Genomic DNA, 23,502 nt, shown 5'->3' on the forward strand with positions numbered 1-23,502 from the left:
ATTTAAAAACTAATGTTTTTGGAAAAAAACTGAATAACTTGAATATGTGAATCTACTTTTCCAATTGTAAATTTAATAAACTAAATACACACTAGGAATTTCCAACGAAAATTTAGCTTCCAAGTAGAAATTTACACCAGAGGGTAAAATACACATCGCATCTTGAACTTTGTACAAAAAAAGGAATGTAAAATATCGTTAATTTATATTAATGAATAATATTTGAAGATACTGCATTCAATAAAATACCTCATTAAAATACGTTTCAGCAGTTTCTTTGTACTTTTTCAAAAAGTGGCTACTGTAAAATTTAAATGTGGCTCATTTTATTTCTAGTGGGCAGCAATGACCTCGACAGCCTCGTAAATATTAAAAGCCCCTAAAACGGCGGCTCTTACTTGCGTGTGAATGAGAATTTGGAATGAGACTGACTCCTTTGTGAAGATTAGCAGTGCTTAACATCTCACGTTGAGAATTACTCATCCCGATTATACAATATCATATCCGTGTCTGGTTTCGTGAGCCCTTCAAGTTTTTTTTTTTTTTTTTGCAACATGGAGGACTAGAAAAGAACAGTTCTGATAAAGAATAAAAGGAATGGCGGCAGCAGCTGGACTGTAAGGTGAGGCTTTAGACTTGTCACTTCGGGCTCGGTGCCAGCGGTCCCGTTTCTAGACTCGCCATACCAGTGCGTGCCCCACTGCGGCTCCCAAGACGTGCGGCTGCCCTCGCCACGCAAACCTGCGGCCTTTCCCGGAAGCTTTTCACTTTCTCCGCGAAGGAGAAACGCCCCAAGTCCGCGAGGCTCCGGCGCCTCCCCAACTGTGCGCTCCCGGCGCCCAGGAGAGGACACTCGTGGACAGGGAGGCGGAGGCGGAGGTGCCGCGGGAGAGCCCGAGGGCGACGTAGCCCGGCGCCTGTAGGGCAGGCAGGGGCTGCGGCTGCCGGACAGCGAGGAACCGGGAAGACGGCCGCCCTCGGAGCCGGAGACGCCAGGCGCGCGGCGGGTAGGCGCGCCGAGGCCGGAGGCGGGCTCCACGCCCCTTTCGAATCCCCGAGCTGGGCTGATGACGAACACAGGGCGCGACGGCGCACACCACCGCCCCCGCGCACGCACGACGGTGCGTGCAGGGAGCGCGAGGGAGCCCCGGGCCGTCACCGGCGCGACCAGCGTTCCGCCTCCTCCGCTCCCTGCGCTCCCGCCACCTCGGCGGCTCGGCGCCCGCCTCCCGCCCTCCGTCCGAAGCCTCCGCCGCAGCGAGGCTCCCGACCTCGCTCCTGTCTCTTTAAATGGTGGGGCCAACGGGCCGCCCCTGCAGCTGCTGCCTGGGTGGCCCCGCGCGCCGCTATTGAGGGGCGAACCAAGATGGCGGCGGCTTTGGCTGTGTGAGGAAGACGGAAGAGGCGGCGGCGGCGGCCAAGGGAAAGGGACTTCCAGGAGGCAGGAGCGCTCGTGCGCCTGGGGGCTCTCGCAGTCTCCTGCGCAGTGGTAGCAGTTGCAGGAAGAGCAGACGCCCCTCGGCTTGGGACGTTTGAAGCAGAGGAGCGGAGCGGAGCCACTGGCTGCGGTGGCAGGGCCAGGTATAAGGAAGGAAAACATGGCGGCGGCGGCCTGAGGAGGCGGCGGCGGCGCGGGAAGCTGCTTCGCGGAGATCATGGCGGAGGCGGGAGCAGGGCAGTGACCGGCGCTCCGAGTTCCTACCGCATCGGGCCGGGAGGCTGTGAAGCGCTGCCGCGCCCCTCTTCGGGGCGGCCGGGCTCGCCGGGCTTGGACAATAGCGCTGAGGAGTCGGAGGCGAGGAAAGACCGGGGCCCAGAGGTCGGGCCCGGGAGCGGGCCATGCGGGCGGTCCCGCGGTCCCGCGGCGGCCAGCGGCGGCAGTGAGGCCCGTGAGTCCTCCGCTTGCGGGCGTCCTCCCGCCTTGGCTCCCGCGTGTCCCGGCCCCCCTTCCTGGGCGACTCCACCGGGGCCTCTGCCCCGGCCCCCGGGCGGCACGATGACCGACACCCGGCGGCGGGTGAAGGTTTACACGCTCAACGAGGACCGGCAGTGGGACGACCGGGGCACCGGGCATGTGTCGTCCGGCTACGTGGAGCGGCTGAAGGGCATGTCCCTGCTCGTCAGGGCCGAGAGCGATGGTAAGTGAAGCCCCTTGCGGTGGGACCCTTGCCTTCCCCCACGGCTCCGGGCCACATACCTGGTTGTTGGGGGGCCACTGGTCTTCTAAGAGAACGGAGGGGGCGACTGGGGCTGGGGGCGGCTGCCGCTCTGGGGGAGGGCGGGCCACCAGCACCCCAGTCCTCTCGGAGTGAGCTGCATAGAGAGCGCTGGAAATGTCTTTTTCTTGCCAGCGCCTGGGTGCACTTGCGGGGACGAGGGGAGCCCAGCACGTTTGAGCTGTGCTGCCTGGGCGTGTGGAGAGGTCGGGGGCCTAGGATCGGGAGCCCGGACCGTGCTGTTCTTTTGCACTAGAGTGACCTTGAGAAAGGCACTGATTAATCCGATCTTCTGCCTTAGTTCACTCATCTGTAAAGCAGGCGTGAAACTTTCTCGGAGCGAAGAAAGTTCTTAGGTGTTTCACTCTTTGGAGAACGTTTTGCTGTGGCCTCCCCCCCCCCCCCGCCCCCCGCGCCCTTTTAAAACTGTTTTTCTGCTACATTTTTTTGATCCTGTTGCAAGTTGGCAACACCGGTTCATGGATCTGGCAACTCTGCATTCGGCAGAGAAAATGCTTCTTTATCTTGAGAAGATAGATTTGTGTTTCCCAGTGCTGTCTTTTTCACTAATAATGCAGAATTTTGTGTACAGTTTGTGTAAACGTCTTGCAAGTGTGGAACTATTTTATGCGAGCTTTTTTGATTACTTAAGTGAAAAATCACAATTTGGTTCAGTTAACAGGTGAGGAGAAGTTGGCAGATAACTTTAAAACCTTTGGTATTTGCTGTAGTGCCTATGCTTCACATATTTTGAAATAGCCCTTACGGTTCAAACACCCAGTCGTTTGAAAATAAGTGTTTCACATTTTTCAAAACTTTGTTTAGGGTTTGCCACTTCCCTCTGTGACATACCTTGAATTTCCCTTAGTGAAAGTATTTCCAAATTGTTTCTTCTGAATTGGAAAACCTGTCTTGTTACATTAGTCTATAATTTCACTCTAGCTATTTGTTTGTTACAATTGTAGTTGTTCTGTATCTGAATTATTACAAACTCGTCTCAAGGAATTTTAATTGGACTTTCAACCCAGAACTCCCAATTTCATGAAAAACAAACAAGACTCACCCTTCTGTAATTAAAGACTCTAGGGACATTGATTTTCAATTTGAATTGAAAAATTGTAAATTAGAGTTATATTGCCCACAGGTTATCTTTATAAGACTATCCCGAATAACTTAATTGGAGAGAAATTAACTTCCTTTCAGAGGCATTTAAAGGATTTTGAATACATTGAGTATATTTTTCTGAGGCCTGTTTATTTGCATCTTAAAAATACAAGTTTGAATGTGTTGGTGTGCTTTTGTATGTGTTTATCACATAGTCACCAACTACTCTCACATCTCCTTCTTGCATGTTTGGAAAACTTTTCACATACTGAGTTGAAAAGTATGGGCTTTGTATGTTCATTTAACTTCCAGATGAAAGTTTGTGTAGATTTGTGATCAATTCTTTGAAATCTCATAACTAACGAATAACCACATCACATACTTAATTGGACACATTATACAGAGTCCTTTGTTTAAAGTGTTTTTAAGCATTGTTTTAATGTCATACTATCCTAGGGAGTCCCACTCTACTAACCTACTAATGTAGGGATCTGGTTTTTTTTCCCATTTTTATTTTTACCACTTTGGAAATAGCCCCTAAACTCCCATCCTCCCTTGGGGAAAGTTTGGGACTTTGCAGTGAAACAGGTTGAATGGCAAAAACAAAAAGGCCTTAATTTTTTATCTATTTTATTTTTACATATTGATAGAAAAAAGAGAGCTGAAATAAATGTAACTGATGTGCCCTTGTTAATTTAAGATGTAAGGAAAACTAAATCCAAAGAATGGGCGTAGAGGATTGCAGCATACTTACGAAATACTGTCATTAATAATCTCTAGTTTGATGATTGTTTTTTCCTAACAGGAAAACTCCAAATAGGAATGATAATCAAAATTTATTGAGTGCCTACTGTGTGCTAGAGATTCTTTACTTGTATCTGCTGATAAAAGTACTATTATTAGTCATATTTTGCAGATGCGGAAACTGAGGCTCAGACAGCCTTTGGCTTGAGACTTATTAATAATCATTAACTGTTTATAGTGTGTTTTAAAATCCCTTACTGCTGTCCTACTTGCGTTTGCTGCTTTATACTTAAAGGCTCAAAGTTTATTTCAAAGAACATGAAAAGAATTTTTAGCCTAAAGATATTTAAAATTATAGTTTATGTCCAAGCCATGTGGGAGTTTTTATACGACTGCTAGTTTGGGTCATCCATTATTGTCTGCTTCTCCCATTCTCCATTATGGGATAATTGAGAATTTTCTTTTTATTGTGGTGAGCAAAGTGGAAAGCATTTCTGATTTTCCATAAAATGAATCCTTTATCTTGTTAGAGGTGCTTATACACTAAACTGAAAATCAGGAAGGTAATTATTGAATGGAAGTACTTGTGGCCTCCCTGTTAACAGCGCACATCTTTCTGAGTAAGTCTGCCTTTCTCCTCTGAACTGGATGGTTTGGCAGCTCTGTAGCTTACCTTTCCTTGGAGGAGAGAGATGTCCGGCCAAGCTACTGAGCCCATTCTCTAGGTTGCATCTTTTTTTTTTTTTTTTTTAAGATTTTATTTATTTATTTGACAGAGAGACAGCAAGAGAGGGAACACAAGCAGGAGGAGTGGGAGAGGGAGAAGCAGGCCTCCCTTTGAGAAGGGAGCCCGATGCGGGGCTCAATCCCAGGACCCTGGGATCATGACCCGAGCCAAAGGCAGACACTTAACGACTGAGCCACCCAGGCGCCCCTCTAGGTTGCATCCTTATTCAGTAGGTTCCTACTGGCAAAGTGTATTGTAGGAACATAGCCCTTTCTTTAATGAAGATAGATTACCTCATTTCTCGGGTTTTTGTCATAGCCAGCTACCTGCAAAGTTCCATCTTCCAAACAAAAAAAATTACTTGGTATTGTTTTTTTCTTCTTTCAGTTTATGCTGTACCCGTTAGGTTGCGTGAAGGGTAATGTCGTCCCTTACTTGCCTTGTCACTTTATGTTCAAATAATTCTGCTATTGCATTATGGTTTTTACCACTTCCACCTTCCAATTTTAGAATTGATAAAGACTTTGGAATTTCTCCACACACTGAAGGATGTCTTTTTAACATAAAATCAAATCCATGCTCTTTATTCTGGATTACTTGCCAAGCATCAAGAATAGTGTTCTTATATTTGGTTTTTACCTTAAGTTTTATAATTTTTACATTTCAGAATAGTTTATCTGTTACCTGAGTTGCCTCTTAAAAGGTTAAATTTTCAGTGTTATTTGAGGCATGAAGAAAATGAGACATGGGGAAATGTTTTGTTCAAGTTAGTACTGCTAGCTAATGGTAAAAACTAGAATCCTGTACCTCTGCCTCTTGTAGAATTTGGTTGTAGGTAGTGCCTCACCCCCACTATAATTAGAAAAGGAGATCAGAGCACTTTAGGTGGAAAGCCTGTTTTGTTTTGTTTGGGCTGTTGTGGTGAAAGAAATGAACAGAGATAAGTACCAGCAATTTTTTTTTTGCTCTTATAAATTAGTAAGCAGTATAGAATCTCGCATACAGTAAGCATTCCAGATTTAGCTACTGAGAAGAGCTCAGTGTCAGTACTGGAAGAAATACTTCGAAAAGTTCATTTAAACCCTTTTTTTTCTTCTTATGTAGACCTACTTTGTAGAAAATTACTAGGCCTAGGGTAAGCAAACCCTTATTTATCATCTGTGTGTGGTAACTTCTGACAGTTTGAAGTCCATCAGCCACGCTGGGTATAGGTGATAGGGCCTGAGTTAGTGAAAGCCTGATGCAGGCATGGGACCTTGTGATGTAAAGCTACCCCCGCCCCAAGCCTTCGTTTCAGTTTTTAAATGCCGTGTATAATCGTGAGCCACAAAATCAGGAGCGGGAACACAGACTAGGTTTAAAGCCTACACTAGTGTCCTGTCCAGATGATATTTTGGACTTCGATTCATTTTTGATGGTGTTTTCTTCCCACTAATGAAGCACCGTACTTAAGCTCCTGCCCTTAGTTTTGAGCATTGATAAGGACAACATATCAGCAATGCCTAGATGTTGAACTGCTTACTATGGAGTGACAGAGCTGGATCTTGTCATTCTGAAATCCTTAAGTATTTATCCAAATCTAAACTAAGACCAGGACCTATGTTTCTGTAACTACCTGAATCTGATTGGTTGGTAGATTGATATTGAAAATAGAACCATAAAAGTTACAGAAACTCTCTAATATCTCATTTCTCCAGTGAAAGGAAGTGTTATCTTCTAAACAAGTGAAATTTCTAGCTAAAAAACACTGTATCTGAAAGATTAAAAATCTTTACAGTTTTCTTGGAATGGTTCCTAAATATTATATACTGAAATGTTTTTCTTAAGCAGTGTAAAAACCTGTTGGCTAACCTTTTGTTCTAACGTGTTTCTGGATCGTTGTTATCATTACTAATTTTTCTACTGTTCAACAGCTCAGTGATGCTCATGAAATGATATTTTGTCCATGCTCTAAGAAAAACAAGTATTGGGTGCTGGTTATGTAGTAGATGCTGAGGTAGGCACTTCAATATGAATTTTTAGTTAATGCAACAACCCTATGACATGTTATTTTTTCTAACCATAAGTCTTCCTGTATTGATTATTTGATTGGATAGTTCAGTGGTTTTTTTTTTTCCTGCACTCAGCCAGAAATCTAGATATTTTTTTTAATGTACAATCTTTCCATTTTAAAATATTTGCATGAATTCAGTATATGAGTATGTGTGTTAGAGTATGACTCAAATAAGCTGTCTGCTGGCTGGATCCAGGCTGCAGGCACTAGTTGTAGTTCTCTGATTTAAACACTTTTGGAATGATATTTCACTCTGCACTACCAGCTACTTCTCACCCCATTCCCTGGAGGTGTTTGTTTTGATAGAGGTGTATTGGGGATTGGCAACAGAATACAAGAAAAGCTCTCACATTTCATTTTACAGGAAAAACAAAGATGTTGTGAAGCAGGGAGGGAACATTTTTAATGACCTAAAATTGTGTATACTCGTAATTGTACTAAATGTTGTCCATCTTTGCTTATCTGTGTTTGACGGCTTCTATTCGCAGTTGTCTTGGTGATGTTCTGGGTGGCATTTCCCGTCCTATACCGTTGTTCCCCCATTTCCTGAGTATATAGACCTCCTTTTTGTCTATTTGGGGCATCTGTTTATGTCAGGATACACAGATCTGTCATCTAAGAGTAGCACAGTATTTCGTTGTATATATTTAATTCACACAGTGCACTGTTGGTGGCATTAGAACAGCATTTGTGAAAAATTCTTCCTCAGGATACCTTTCTTCTCTTAAAATTGGGGATGCTCAAAAGCTTTTGTTTATGTGAGTTGTAGCTACTGATATTTGCCACATTAGAATTTAAAACGCTTTTAAGTCAGAATTCAGTGAGAAGAACGTCACTGTTTTACAGTTTTACAAATCTTTTTAATGTCTGGTTTAATTTTTAAAAAAGGATTCTTAACCTGCTTCTGCATTCAGTCTTTTGCAATAACACAGTATAGACCCTGAGAAAAATAAGGGTGAAAAAGGTAAATAACGTCTTAGTAGTAATACTATGAAAATAGTGTTGATTTTCCACACTCCCTGAGGTCCCACACATTGAGAACAGCTGGCGTAGAGATTGTTTTTAGATTTTTACCATTACAGACACTGCTAGTGACTTACTTGTTCATACACTTGGCACTGTGTGAAGATGTAGGCTAATTTCCTAGAACTGTTGAACCAAAGAGGACTATGTTTTTTTTTTTTTTTTTTAAAGATTTTAATTTATTTATTTGAGAGAGAGAATGAGAGAGAGCACGAGAGGGAAGAAGATCAGAGGGAGAAGCAGACTCCCTGCTGAGCAGGGAGCCCGATGTGGGACCTCGATTCCGGGACTCCAGGATCATGACCTGAGCCGAAGGCAGTCGCTTAACCAACTGAGCCACCCAGGCACCCCTAAAGAGGACTATGTTTTAAAAGCTTGGTAGAGAAAGATAAAATGACCCTCTCAAAAAGTTGACTGTAGTAATAGTAAACCAGAATTAATTAAGGACCCTCTTTATTTTTTGAAGAAGTATGTGTATAAATATGGACTTGTAGGCCTATCAGAGCTTCTATGGAACAGACTCACAAGCACTTGCTGTGCAGGAATACTCTTTAGTTCACCTGAAGATGGTTGATTTTGCTAGTGGTCTGAATGAATGGATTCTGCAATGACAAAGTGAATTACATGTATTGATGCATTCCCCTTAGTTTGATCACTGTCTTGATGTTTCTTTGTGTCTCCATATTTCCTTTCCAAGTGTTTAGGTTGAAGGTGGGAAGGCCTTTCTCAAGTCTTGATATTGGGGTTTACTGTGTAGGCTCTTCTTTCTCTGGTCTGTGTGATGGAGTATCTTTGTCAGATGGTGAGGAGGAGGTGTCATGGAGAGGGTGAGAGTGAATTCTTCTTGGGGGATAAGGGCATCTATTTTATTGGAGAGGATAGGTATGTTTCTCAAATAAGTTTGGGTGGGGGCCGTTGTGCATATGTGCTTCAGTTATTAAGATAAACTGAGCCTACCCTGTATCAAAAGCATGTGTTCCCCTTAATGAGAACCATCTGTACCTCCTGCGATATGTTGCTTGAGGTCTGCTACTAAGGACCATCTTCCTCATTTCTCTCCTCTTGTCTCTGTTACCATGATAAATGCCTCTCACCTACAGTTGAACTCTACATTCCCAGCCATACCCATATATTACTAGGATGGAATTGCTGTTCCCAGTACTCTAGCTATAGCCACTGATACAAGTAAACTTGTTGGGAGAAAGGATTGTGTTAATGCGTATTAACACTCAGCTGGATCTTTTTCTGTTGATTGGAAAAGCACTGATAACTTGATCCAGTAGAAACTGAGATGGGGGAAGGGAACCTAATAGATGGCCTAGAAATAAAACTAGAAATGTGTCTTTGTTACTATCCTAGCCCCCAAACTAAAAGGCAGTTTCCCATGCTGCAACCTCTACAGCCTACCGATTTCCTAGGGAGCATGGTATTTGGGGACCAGAGCTAGACTTCCTAAGGTGGTGTCTTAGACCAAAGCCATGGGATATGTCTGTGATGTGTTTCAGGAGAGAGATTTTTCCTTAACATCTTGAATGGCCCAGTAAAGAAAAACTTGCCAATACCAGAAGCTTCCAGTTATCTACTTATTCTTGTTTTAGCTAGGGCTTTGGGAGGGCACACTTCCAGCTTTCGGTTTGGGATTTTTCCTTTCTAATTTCCCTGACCCTGTAACTTTACGGAGAGTTTCGAAGCAAATGCAAAAGGGATTGGTACTTGAAAAATAATAGTTAACCCCTGCTGGTTTTTGTTTTGTTTTAGTAGCAGCCAAGTCAGGTGTGTGGTTTTCTTTCTTTCCTTTTCCTTTTAAGTACGGGCCACACCCAGGATGGAGCCCAGCATGGGGCTTGAACTCATGACCCTGACACTAATAAGACCTGAGCTGAGATCAAGAGTCAGATGCTTAACCTACTGAGCCACCCAGGCACCCCGTCCTTTTTCCTTTTTTTAATTGAAGTATAGTTGACACCCAGTGTTTCAGGTGTGTTTCTTGAAAGCACAATTTGAAGTGCTAACTTCACCCCTCTGTGCCATATGTTGTTTACCCCTACTCTTAAACTTAAAAAAAAAAAAAAAAAGTTTTGAAGTATAATAGAAAGTTACACAAATGGTAAGTATTCAGCTTGGTGAATTTTCACAAAATAACCAGCACTCAGGAAGCCTGCTTCATGTCCCCTTCACAGTCATTATCTCCCCCTGCCCACTAGCACCATAGATTAATTTTTGCTACTCTTTGAACTTTATGTAAATAGAATTATAGGGTACATATTTTTCTCTGAGGTTTCTTTCATTCATGTTTATAAGAGTCATATATGTTGCATTCATGTATTTGGTTCATTAACATTACAGTGTGGTATTCCACTGTATGAATATTTATACCCTTTTTAAAAATTAACATTGTTCATATGCTATATAATTCACCCATTCAAAGGGTATAATTCATTGTTTTTTTAGTATATTCACAGGGTCATGCAACTATCCCCACAGTCTTTTTAATTTTTTAAGAATCTCTATACCCAACGTGGGGCTCAAACTTACAACCCCGAGATCAAGAGTTGTATGTTCTACTGACTGGGCCAGCCAGGCGCCCCACCACAATCTAATTTTAGAATATTTTGTTCTCTCTGAAAGAAGTCATGTACCCATTAGCAGTCACTACCCATTCACTCCCCCTTTCCTCCCTGAACAACCACTAATCTACACATCTTTCTCTAATTTGCACACTCTGTACATTTTATATAAAATATATAGTCTTTTGTGACTGGTTTCTTTCACTTGTAATGTTTTCAAGGTTCATCCGGCATGTATTTTTTGTGTGTAGCTGAACAGTATTTTATTCATTAGGTTTTGGACCTTTGGATTGTTGGCACTTTTTTACTATGAGAAATGCTGCTAAGAACATGTACACATATTTGTGTGAGCATATGTTTTCATTTCTCTTGGGTATACACCTAGGAATGGAATTGTTGGTAACTAGCAGTTGAGTAACTGCCAAACTGTTTTCCAAAGTGGATGCCTTTTTACATACCCACAGGCAAAATGCATGAGGGTTCCAGTTTCTCCATGTGGTTGCCAACACTTGTTATTGGCAGCACTGTCTTTGATTATAGGCATCCTAGCAGGTATTAAATGGTCTCTTATTTGTGGTTTTGATTTGTATTTCCTTAAGGACTAATGATGTTGAGTGTCTTTTCATATGTTCATTTGTCCATTTGTGTATCTTTCTTCAAGAAGTATTTATTCACATCTGTTGCTGATTTTTAAAATTTGGTTGTCAGAGGTCTGTATAGAAAGTCCTTATCAGATACATGATTTACAGATATTTTTTCCCATTCTCTGTGTTGTCTTTTCACATTCTTAATGGTATTATTTGTAGCACAGATTTTGATTTTGATCATATCCAATTATCATTTATCAGTGATGTCCAGTATTTTCTTTTGGGTAGGTGTGGTTTTGTGCGGTTTAACTTTTTTTTTTTTTTTTTTAACACAGAGAGCACAAGCAGGGGGAGCGGCAGGCTGGCAGAGGGAAAGGGAGAGGCAGGCTCGGGGCTCGATCCCAGGACCCTGGGGTCATGACCTGAGCCGAAGGCAGACGCTTAAATGACTGAGCCACCCAGGCGCCCCTGTGCGGTTTAACTTTTAAAGAGCCTTACTTAGGACTTACACTAGGACACTAGACCTTTTGCATCTTCTGAATGTTTTAAAGTAATCTAGTTGTTTCATTCTGTTATTTATGTAGTTTTCTAGAGATGGATTGTTTTTCAGGACATGATATATTTCAGAGTAGTTTTTTGGAATGTTTTTCTCCTAGAAACCACATTTTAAGTATAATTATTTGCCACAAAAAGTTAAGTTTGATCCATAATATACCAGACCTACTCTGATTTCACTGGGAAATGATATAGATTGCAATTTTTGTTCTTGTATGTACAAAAAACAATGGAAGAATATTTACAAAGAAAGTTGGAGACTTAATACTTTTGAGGGATTCTAGACATTGAGTTCATTTGCTTGCTGCTTTTTCTTGTTATGAATGCCTCAGTAGACAACTCTTTATAATTACTAAAATAAAACCAGTAATTGTGCATAAAGAAAATTGAAGCACTGGAAATTTATTTTAATTAATATGGCAAAGGTTGGGAGAAGAGGAAAGATTAAAACAAATTTCTTCTAGAATGTGAGGATACTTGTCTGAACCTCAGCCAGAAATAGTAAAAAAAAAAAAAGAAACCTAAAGAAATGGGGTATTGGGAGTAACAGGTGGGAAAAATATGGAGACTGTTTAGTTACCTTAAGTATAGAAAGAATAAGACACATTTGGAGTTAAGTTTATCTGTGCTAGACACAGTAGGAGGATTCAAGTGAAATGGGAGGCTGTTCGTGTGCACAGGGTGTTTGCAAATTAAGTCCTTACATCTTGGTAAATGCTGGTATTTTACTGTATTCGGTATCACTTAGCACTGTTCTGAGCACAGAGGAGTGAACGGTCAATAAATCACTAAATGGGACAGTATCATAAGATTAGTAAATGAACTTTAACATAAAAGGAAACTAATTAAATTTGGGAATGTTAAGCACCCTTTTCTCAGCTGCCTAGCCACTATTTGGAATGGGAAAGTAATGGTGACATGTAATAGAAAAAATGAAAGATTTGGATGAAGGACAGCTACAGAGAAAATTGTTGCTGCTTAAGCATTGTGGGGCAGTACTTGTCTTTAGATAGTACTTTGGGGATAAACTGGAACTAGAGTGAAGGGAGAGGCGTAAAGCTGGTCTTAAAATTTGCTCTTTGTTATAAAACAGTAGTTATTTTCTGAATATCACAAGTCTTATGGCCAGGGAAAAGACAGAAATGTGCAGATTAAAATTACTTTACTATGAGGAAAAAAATGATCATTTGAAGATGAAGTGTGATAATTCTGTAACAGAAGTAAAAGACTTTCTGAAGGTGAAGTGTAATGTGGGGCTGTACTGGGGCAGTGGATCGTATCCAAGTCATAATGTATGTTGGAGATTTAAATTCAGGTCACCTGGCTTCATGCTGTGCCGTTTCACGGCCCTGTGCTGCCCATAAGTTGTTAGATTTCTGTTACCATCCAGTCCTTACTCTTCAGATAATCGTGTCCTCCTTAAGTGCTTTATGCATGTTTACTTTACAGGTTTTATTCTATTTAAACTTGTTTTTAAAATACTATTTCCTTAACTGAAGTTACATGTGTATCAAGTGTCCAGGAAAGGAGGTGTGCGTGTATGTGATGGAATGTAATTACGCTGGTTTGCAATTACATAATGGAATGTTTTGTTTTTCTGTTTCCCAGGTTCTCTACTTTTAGAGTCCAAAATAAATCCTAACACTGCATATCAGAAACAACAGGTAAAATTTTGAAGATGTTGTGTTTTACTTTGTATATTATTCTCTCAGTTGGGTGATTAAGGGAAAATTTACCATCGATTCCTTACAGTGAAAAATTAAAAACAGTTTAAAACATACTTTCCCAGCCTAATTCTAAAACATGATTTTAGCCAATCTCTATGGTGTCTAAAGCAATCATTTTATTTTAAACTTGCTTGAGCCAGCAAAAAATTGCTTCCAGTTAAGCTAAGTTTTTGCTCCGTATATTCTTGTAACTAAGACTTAATACTCAAAAGTTTAAACTAAAACAATACAGCTTTCTTGTTTCTATCTAAAGAAGAAAAAGTGACCACTGACTAATAATCAGCTATTAACATAACGAAATGGTAGAAACTACTTCCTTTGCTATTGTAGATGCTAGTGCAGAAGGACATTTCTGTCCCTATACGCAACCTAGTGTAGGTAAAAATTTGATTTCTTGCATAGCCTGAATAGGACGTTATAAGAATATGATAATAGAGTAATGATGTTAAGGCATCTTTTGGTTTTAGTACACTCTATCTCATACCCTTCAGATGAACAAGGAATATCTGAAAGTAAATCTTTCTCTACTTGGTAGACCTACTAGCACTATCATCGAAAGGTGTTTACTCAGAATACACGTACACACACGCACCCAGATACACTGAGTGCTGTACAAAGTCAGTGAAGGTGGTGTCAGTCCCTCAGTGCTCTCAAGGTACAGAAATAAAATAAATTTAGAATAAAGAATATTGTTAGCACATTCATATGTGTATATTACTTTATGAATATATTACTCTATAAATAAATTATAAAGTGCTTTGCTTCATCATTGACCATTAAGATACTGCTAGAAGGAAGTTAGTGCTGGCTTTATTTTGTGCATTAGATGATCCCTGAAGATTGTGACCTCCTTGAGGTCACACAGATAGTATATAGAAAAGCTGATATTAACTCGTAAGTCTGCTTAATGGTGATTTATTTGTTAAAAAAACATTTGGTACAATATGAAATATTTTCTTGATAGTCTAATTGTCTACTAATACTTTGTTGCATTTAGTGTTAAGAAAACTGGTTTGATTGGAGTGGCTGGAGACTAGAGTATTTTGCCTTTGATAATCTGTACTTAAATACGTAAATTTGTATTTTGAGGTTTCAGTCAGTTGAAGAGTAAAAGCACATCTGAAGAAAAAGAACAAGTCTGTTTTGAGGATGAATGAAGAAATCCCTATGTCTGAAGCTGTAGGTTGTTGGATGATAAATAAGATGATTTCGTGAAAATTAGACTCTTCAAGGAAAACAGAAGAGCAATTCCTAAAAATTTTCAAACTTCTAAATTTGTCAAATGGGCATTTAAGAGCGTATGTCTAGTTGTGCCCTGTTTTAAGCCTACAGATCATTCTGAATTTATATTGTACCAGTGTAATTGCTTATGGTTGTATTAAATCTACCTTATTACCAGTGTGATACTGGTTTTAGGCTTGTTTCAGTGGGTCTTTATCACTGGTTTTGTACCTGTATGTACGATACCCATTTTAAAGATGAAGAAACAGACTCAGGGAGGCTACACAGCTGACTAATTCCTGGTGTGTTGATTTTATGGTGTGTGTGTGTGTGTGTGTGTGTGTGTGTGTGTGTGTGTGTTTTAATTGGAGAGGGAGCGCGCTTGAGCACAAGCAGGGGGAGAGGCAGAGGGAAAAGCAGACTCCCTGCTGAGCAAGGAGCCTGATGTGGGACTCCCGATCCCAGGGTCCTGGGATCATGACCTGAGCTGAAGGCAGATGCTTAACTGAGCCACCAGGTGTCCCTTGATCTTACAATGTTAATATAAATTATTTTGAGTTTGAACAGCTACTTAGTCACTGTGGAACAGATGCCTACGTGGTATCTATGATCTCTAGAAGTTCATGAAGATAGGAAAAAGGGGTCTTTGACCTCTTTTATAAAATTTGGAATAAAAATTGTGGATTTTTCTATTAGTAATGTGGTGCGGCCCAATCAAATTATCATTTATTTACTTGTGGCTGGTATCCCTTTAGTTCAGTGAGAGACTACTGGTCCTCACTGACAGTTACATAATTGAAAAGAATTAACATGCGGTTTAGCAGACAAAATCAGGGGATCCATTTGTGTACAGTAAGAGGTATCTGTGATAGTGAAAAGTATTAGAAACTGCCTCCATGTAAACATTTTTTAAAGTACCTTAAAGATGGTCTAGTTCGGTTTCCTTCTTAATATAGGAACTTTTATCTTCCCTATAGATGCTCATCTAGCCTTTGCTTGGCTCCTTTTAGTTATTAGTCAGATTGAATTATTTTTTTCTTTATATTGTACTCCTATCCTTCTAACACTGATTTCTCCTAATTCTTCTCTTTGGACCAGCCTGACAAACTGCTACATGATCGCTGTTAGGTTAGGCTCTTTTTAATTTTTTAAAATATTTTTTTATATGTGTGTGTGTATTTGAGAGAGAGAGGGAGGGCATGCGCACACATGGGAGGAGCAGAGGGAGAGGAAAGGGAATCTCAGGCAGATTCTGCACTGAGTGCGGAGCCAGACGAGGGGAGTTCGATCTCACGACCCTGAAATCATGACTTGAGCTGAAACCAGGAGTCAGACGCCTAACCAACTGCACCACCCAGGCGTCCCCCAGGCTTCTTTTTTTAAAATGTAACTCTCCCTAGTGCTATTCAGTATTTCATATATAAGATGATTCACAAACCTCTCTCAATGAGAGGGCTCTCTTTTGAAATGATTGATGGCTCTGAAACAGTGTATATGTTTATTTTACTGTCAGTAAGTTTGGAAGGATACCTTAGACCCTGTAAATATTTTTATTATACTATGCATATTGTAGAATACAGACTGTACTACAGGGAATATAAAATGGTGTCAGTACTGTAAGTGTAGTGTTTTGCAGAGATTACATCGTAATAAAAACTGTTGAACTGTTAATTAAACTTAACTATCATTAAATAAAAGTCTCTGAACAGGAGGGGCTGTGGGTGGTAGGAGCATCTTGCTTCTTGAACCATAGCACTTTGGTGAAAGTTTAAAAAAAAAGTGCTATCCAGATAAAATCTCAAATATTAAGATATACCAATAATTTCATGGGCCTTGTGTGTCTCAGGTAAAGAACATCCAATGCTGATAATAGAGAGATGGGAGAAGGGGTTTTGGTTATTAATTCCACCCTCCTGACATGTCATAGTTACTGAATGCTCAGACTTCCTCTCTGGGCAGTTTTACTAGAGCTTAAAATGTAACCTAATATGCAAGCAAAGAATTGATATAATGTTTAGTTTGTATCTTTTAGTACATTTAGATTGGTCACTTTGTGGTGCTTTTCATATTCTGGTTAACTTCTTAAGGAAAACATTGTTTTCATTTTATAGACCGAACAGAACTAGGTGTGAAAAGGCATTGTCAATCACAGTATCAATGTTGCTTAGTACTGTTCTCAATTCTTTGTTTCTTTGTTCATTTGCCTTGTACTTGGAAGTAGTTTGTGATGATTAATGGATGTTAATCAGACTCTCTTTTCTCTCAAGGACACTTTGATTGTGTGGTCTGAAGCAGAAAATTATGACTTGGCCCTTAGCTTTCAGGAAAAAGCTGGATGTGATGAAATTTGGGAGAAAATATGTCAGGTAATTTTAAAAACTAGAAAATCAACATGCTAAGTATTTTGGGTTTTTTTGCTGTGCTTTTAGCTAATGCCCAAGATTTTAAATAAATAGCATTTCTTATTGATCTCTTAAATTCATTGTTGTCTGTGAAAAGTTTGATTTATAGGAAAGTACAATTTATTGACCCTAAACTGTCCAGCTAAGACCTTTGCTGAACTCCACACTTCTGTATCCAGCTGCGTTTGAGAGCTCCTCCCTCAGTGCTCCCTGGTATCTCAGATTCGGTAGTCCAGAACCAAACATAATCTCCCCTAGATCTGTTCATTTTCCCATCTCCCTCATCTCAGCCACTGTCATCCAGTTGCTGAAACCAGAAACTTGGGGGTTTTATTTATCCTTCCTTCATGACTTACATCCATTCAGTCCTTTAATTATAAATCTTAAATCCATTCACTTACCCTTGTTTTCACTGCTCTCACAGTTTACTAAGCCACCAGCATTTCTTGCCTGTTTTATTGCTTTCATCTTGATTGGTCTTCCCAAATCCATATCACAGATGGAGTGACCTTTTTAAATATGCCAATCTGATCGTATCACTTTATTCAGTAGCTTCTTGTGACTCTTGACTATCTCTTCAGCCTCATCTTACATGTTCTCAGTTGATTGTGGAATTGCCTGGTGACTCTAGTGCCTTGGCCTAATGACATGATCTCCATAATCTTGTCGGGTGTACATTTATCATTCACTCTTATTTTGCATTTATTATATGCCAAAGCCATTGGCTCTTGTTATACACTCATTTAAACCATTGCATCCTAAGGACAGTTTCTCTATCTCCACATTTATTCTAATTAGAGAATAATCTTCAGCAGATTCTTTACTTTTTATTTATTTATTTGAGAAAGCGAGTGTACACATGAGAGCAGACTCCCCACTGAGCATGGAGCCCGACATGGGGCTGATCCCACAACTCAAGCTGAAATCCAAGAGTCGGACCTCCAACCGACTGAGCCACCCAGGTGCCCCCTTCAACAGATTCTTTAATTCATTGGTTCTCAAAAGTGTGGTCCTCAGGCCAGCAGTATGACCTGGGAACTGCCAGAAATGTAAATTCTGGAACCCCCATCCCGGATCTCCCTGAATCAGAAATTCTGTGACTAGGTCCCAGTAATTGTATTTGAATTATATTTTAACAAGCCCTCTAGGTCAGATTTTCTCTGTAAAGGGTGAGATAGTAAATATTTTAGGCCTTGTGGGCCATACAGTTTAACAGCTATTCAACTCTTCTATTGTAATATGAAAGTAGCCATACATAACACATAAACAGCCATGGTTCTTTTCTGGTAAAATTTTATTTATGAAAATTGGTGGTGGGCCACATTTGGCTCTAGTTTGTCAGTTCCTGCTTTAGCTGACTCTCATGCACCCTGAAGCTTGAGAGCCACTGCCTTAATAAAGCTACATGTCCTTGAGGCACAGTGTTTCCTTACCTCGTAGAATTTATTTCTGCTAGATAGTCTACTCAGCTGTCTTTTTCATATAGTAACCTGCCTGTCGAACTTCCCTTTTCTTCTGCTGTGAAGGACTTACATTTTCTTCACATTTGTTCTTTGTTTTCTTTCCCATACAGTTGTTTTGATAGCCTGCCTCTAGACTGTGTCCTGTGGAGTTCTCCCATAGAAAGAGAGATGAGATTGAAGAGCTTGGGTGTGCTAGAAGCACCCATTGCTCAGACAGATCTCATTCTCCTTCACTTTTCTGAGTCAAACAATCCCACCCTGGACACAGTCTTCTATTAAGCCAATATTTAACTCACACCTGGACTCAGTGCATTGCTGTCAGGCCTGGCTCTCCTTTAATTGTCGGATCTTTACTTTTCCTTAGTCTGTAGTTCTTCATTTACACTTGGGGCACGGGTAGTATACTTCTATACTTTCTCTAGAGTAACGTTCCTAGGAATCACTGGCTATTTGATTATTTTCTAATCTTCCCCTTCAACTTGTGCATACTTTATATTCAAGGTGTTGTTTTCTACCAGTATTTTATGATCCTGTCTGTACTTAACAATTTCTAGATCCTGGCTTGTTCTAGAGAATTCATTATATTTTGCTCTTTGAGATCTTAGATGTTTTTCTGTTTTTTGAACCCTACTCATAATTTTTTGATGTAGAAACAGCAAAAAGTCTCCATTTTCTAGTATTTTCCTTGACAGTAGTTATTAGGTCTGGGCGTATCTCTTTTTTCTTATAGACCTCTCATGGCCTTCACATTCTCATTTTCTTTGTGTCTGTCCAGACAGACTGCTAAGACTTACCCTTTCTCTTAAGGAAGACTCTCTCTTCTAGCTTACTCTACCTTTCTTTTGTTTTCATTCTTGCATTGCTCCATTTAGTAAGACTGAAACATATTTGTCAAATCATTACAGTTCCACTTTAATTCCCTGAGCAGATTAGATTCCAAGAAAATCCTAACCACAGTCCATTTTGATGGCCGCCTTCGCCTTCATATTTGCAAATAAACTAAAAAAGATAGCATTTTCATTACAGTAAGGGCTCTTGTCCCTTTACATTGGGCTTTTTAATCAAATGCTAGCACATTTCTTTAGGTAAAGCTGTAGTCTAAAGCTATATTGAGAATTTATGTCGTTAACAAATCCAGCCAACTTGAGACCATGCCAGGTACAATCTGTGAATGTGCCTAGCTGCCTTTCAGTGGTATTGTCCACTGGGTTAAGGTCAAGATGATATCAATTTGCAACATATTTCAAGACCTATTCCAGGCCTTCTTCCCTCCAGTATCCATTAACAGTCTCTCTTAACCATCCTAAGCAATTTAAGTTCCTTGGCCATTTTGTTTAAGGTCTAATTTTTCCATTTCATTACCATTCAACTTGGCCTGCTTTAGTGATGGTATCTCAAATTAAAGGGCCAAGATGGCAAAACTCATTTCAAATAAGTCCTTGACTTTGGGTGAAAATATTCTTTTCTCGCAAAATGTATTTGTAAAAACTTCTAAGTTGTGTCATGAAAGCTACAGGTTTGGGTGAATAGAAAGGAAAACTTCCATGGTTTGTTTGCTTTTAGTAGATATTCTTGGGGGATCTACTGCATTATGCTCTGCTACATGTATGTTGCAGTCACTTTTTATATGGTTTCATTTTTGTGTGAGTACATTTGTTTTCCAGTTTTCTTATTCATATTTTTGGGCCACCAGCCAGCATTCACAGCACATCAGTGACCCACTTTGGCCTAGAACTAGTTTGTACATATTCTTTGGCCCTTGCTTTCTGGAATTGATGTTAAAATATTCCTTGTTGCTTACAATTAACATGTATTTTCTGTGATCACATTATGATGTTTGATATTTATTTGAAGTTAAACTTTGAAGGGTTTGGTGGTGGCTGTCCTGGAATATGCTAGGATTCTTATAACATCTCTTGTATTCATCTAAGAATATCATTTAGATTTGCTTGGTTATATTTTGTCAGCTATCATAAATCTTACTTAATAGGTTCAAGGAAAGGACCCTTCGGTGGACATCACTCAGGACCTTGTAGATGAATCTGAAGAGGAGCGTTTTGATGATATGTCATCACCAGGTTTAGAATTGCCATCTTGTGAATTAAGTCGCCTTGAGGAAATTGCAGAACTTGTGGCATCATCTTTACCTTCCCCCCTGCGTCGTGAAAAACTTGCACTAGCACTGGAAAATGAGGGTTATATTAAAAAGCTCTTAGAGCTTTTTCATGTATGTGAGGATTTGGAAAATATTGAAGGACTGCACCACTTGTATGAAATTATCAAAGGCATCTTCCTCTTGAATCGAACTGCTCTTTTCGAAGTTATGTTCTCTGAGGAATGTATAATGGACGTCATTGGATGCTTAGAATATGATCCTGCTTTATCACAACCACGAAAACACAGAGAATTTCTAACAAAAACAGCCAAGTTTAAAGAAGTGATTCCCATATCAGATCCTGAGCTGAAACAAAAAATTCATCAGACATACAGAGTTCAGTATATCCAAGATATGGTTCTACCTACCCCTTCAGTCTTTGAAGAAAATATGTTATCAACACTTCACTCCTTTATCTTTTTCAATAAGGTAGAAATTGTTGGTATGTTACAGGTGAGTTAGATAATTTTTTTTCTACTTACAAAGATACCTTCTTGATTGATACCATTTAAACTGTTAATTGATTTAGCAGAAGCAATTTCCTGTTCCTTTTAAATACCTAAATTGAGTTTCGATTTTTGTCTAAAGGTATGTATTTGGGTGATATTAGAAAAGATTATAATATACTGTGGGACCAGAAGGTTGTTATGTTTCCATCAGGGAACATAAATGTGATTAAGAAGTCTAGCTTGAAGAAATTACAGGGGAATGAATTGAATGATTCATTCAATTCAAAATGATTCAATGTAGAATTTTAGGTATATTAATCTGTCAGTTATGCATAGAATAGATTCAAAGAGAAAATGAAGAAGCCAAGAAGTATGTCATTAAATATAGAATATAAATTCGGTAGAATTGGTAGCACTATCAGATCATTATATATTAAAGACTAGTGTTAGGGTCAAGGGAATATAGCAGATATTGGCAAATTATAGTTGCAGGTTTCCTCACCAAAAGGCATGCTTTTGTACCAGATGAGAGTATGGGGAAGTTGGATATGAATATGAGTTACAGCTCTACCTGTCCCTTAATAGCCATGGGCTACTTGGGCAACTTTCTTAACCTCTTAAAGCTTCAGTTCCCTGATTTGAAGGATGGTGGTATTATCATCAACCCTGTAAAGTCATGTGAAGATTAAAGAAGATCACGCATGAACATGATGCAGGACTTGAGTATTTTCTTTTTTAGAGTATGCAGGTGGTGTGAGAGGAGGTAGGAGGGGCAGAGGGAGAGAGAGAATCTTAAGCAGGCTCCACGTCCAGCACGGAGCCCGATGTGGAGCTCAATGCAGGCTCAGTCTCGCAACCCTGAGATCATGACCTAAGCCAAAATCAAGAGTCAGACCCTTAACCGACTGAGCCATCCAGGCACCCCGAACATTATTTTAAAGTATCTATTGATAACTGCTCTATTAAACTCCAGATTTTCTTTCTACAGTATGCCCGGTCTCTCAGTCTGGTGTTTTAGGGTGCTTGCATCAGGATTGCCTAGGGTGTAACATTTCTTGGATTCTGCACAAAACACAGAAATCAAAGTCTGTGAGAGCTGGCCAGTAATCGACATATGTAAAACCCCAAAGTCAGAGAACCTTTCAGTATATTATCCCATAGTGTAGGAATTAGCCTGTTCTAACTGAAACAGAACTTTAAAGTTTGTGTGGTGTAAAGATTTGTGAGTTGCACACCTCCCGTTTTTTGTGTTTTTGATGCCCATGATATTGGAAGAATAACACATAGATGATATGACTTGGAAGACTTAAGACCTTTCCCATCTACAAATAAAATAATTATTTGAAACCTGGATTTGTTAAATAAAGGAGGCAAATGTCAGTAAGAGCTGTTTGGTAGCATATAATGAATAAAGCAATAAGTTTAATTTGTATGGTTGTTCCTTTTTAGAAAATTACTGTATTTTCAGAGTCCCTACCTTTGACATCTTAAAAAAACAAAACGTGAATTCAAATAGAAAAATCAGTTTACCTACACTGCTGTCCTGGAGCTAGGAATAATTCCCGTTCATGTTGACCAATTTGATGTGTGTCCCATTCATTTAAGACAGACATGTAAACAAATAACATAGGCAATACAGTCTGGTAAGGACAATAGTAATCTCTATACAGTGTACTGTGATCGATAATGGAGGAGGGAGAAGGTTTCGGTACTAATTTTTATTTGTTCTTTGTTAAGAATCTCCTTTTTACTAACTACCTAGTAGAGTCTCTGTTCTGGTCCACTTTTGACTCCTCGTGTCCTGAGTGCATCTTTAGCCCCATGGAGCTCATGTCCTTTAGCTCCACTTGATTCTCATTTTGTTATGCAGGGATTTGTCACTTGTGTGTCTGTCTTCATACCTGTGAAATGCCAGTTTTACTCATTTAAGTATGAACAATTTCAAGTTGTTAAGTCTTTATTTCCTGACGTTATGCTTTGTAAAAGCCTGGCTGCCAATGCTGTAGTTCTGTTTCTCTTGATACAGATACTTATATCCAGAGTGCTGCTATGAAGGCAAGAGAATTTTAGAAATTTTGTGACGACGGGTGGTTGAGATAGAATTTAAAGCAGGTTCTTACTCCCCTTGTGTACACAGTCATACCCTCCCTTTACTGTTAACTGTACATAATTCTATTAAACACTCCTTTTTTTTTTAAACATTTTTATTCTATCAACTTGTGTACCCCCAAATGCAGCAGTTCAGAGACTATCATTTGATTTTCAGTTGGTGGGACATATTAGATCTGGGTTGCATCTTGAAGTTACATGCCATTTGAAGTATGGCATGTTTTGTACATTTTAGAAAAAGTAAAAGTAGGAATAACCAATTTAATATCACAGAAAATATTTCCTAAGAATCTGCAACAGTGAATATGGAGTTTATAATCTAGTGGGAGATTACATACATACATACATTTATACATTATGTAGATAGACTTAGGCATGTCTGTAGGGCTGAAGTAGTGCT

At 39.8% G+C, this 23,502-nt stretch overlaps 2 protein-coding genes across 4 annotated transcripts in view; one reads left to right on the forward strand and one right to left on the reverse strand.

The window, feature by feature from the left end:
* Window positions 1-1,311: 1,311 nt before the first annotated feature.
* Window positions 1,312-22,825, reverse strand: LOC113908886 (translation initiation factor IF-2-like). The gene is made up of 4 exons (XM_027569496.2): window positions 22,752-22,825; window positions 20,419-20,571; window positions 2,198-2,313; window positions 1,312-2,032 (listed from the first exon to the last, which is right to left on the reverse strand). Exons 1-4 carry the CDS (start codon window positions 22,823-22,825, stop codon window positions 1,347-1,349), a joined length of 1,029 nt encoding a protein of 342 aa, XP_027425297.2. The 3' UTR covers window positions 1,312-1,346.
* PPP4R3A (protein phosphatase 4 regulatory subunit 3A) overlaps window positions 1,961-23,502 on the forward strand; it is a 37,464-nt gene continuing 15,922 nt past the window's right edge. For all 3 annotated transcript variants that reach the window (XM_027569487.2, XM_027569489.2, XM_027569488.2), the window contains exons 1-4: window positions 1,961-2,138; window positions 13,185-13,240; window positions 16,792-16,890; window positions 20,380-20,997. In XM_027569487.2, the coding sequence (XP_027425288.1) occupies window positions 1,997-2,138; window positions 13,185-13,240; window positions 16,792-16,890; window positions 20,380-20,997 (915 nt within the window). In that variant the 5' untranslated portion in view covers window positions 1,961-1,996. The remainder of the gene's footprint in view (window positions 2,139-13,184; window positions 13,241-16,791; window positions 16,891-20,379; window positions 20,998-23,502) is intronic.

This window comes from Zalophus californianus, chromosome 6 (genome assembly GCF_009762305.2).
Source record: "Zalophus californianus isolate mZalCal1 chromosome 6, mZalCal1.pri.v2, whole genome shotgun sequence".
NCBI lineage: Eukaryota > Metazoa > Chordata > Mammalia > Carnivora > Otariidae > Zalophus > Zalophus californianus.

Excerpts from the sequence above, each read along its gene's own strand:
- LOC113908886 (XM_027569496.2), bottom strand. The coding sequence starts at position 22,825 with ATGAGCTCCATGGGGCTAAAGATGCACTCAGGACACGAGGAGTCAAAA. Across the intron at positions 20,572-22,751 it reads CAGAACAGAGACTCTACTAG|TGCTAGTGCAAGTTTTTCAC; the intron begins GTAGTTAGTAAA and ends CTCATTTTCCAG. Across the intron at positions 2,033-2,197 it reads AGTGGCCCCCCAACAACCAG|CGTGTAAACCTTCACCCGCC; the intron begins GTATGTGGCCCG and ends GTCCTCGTTGAG.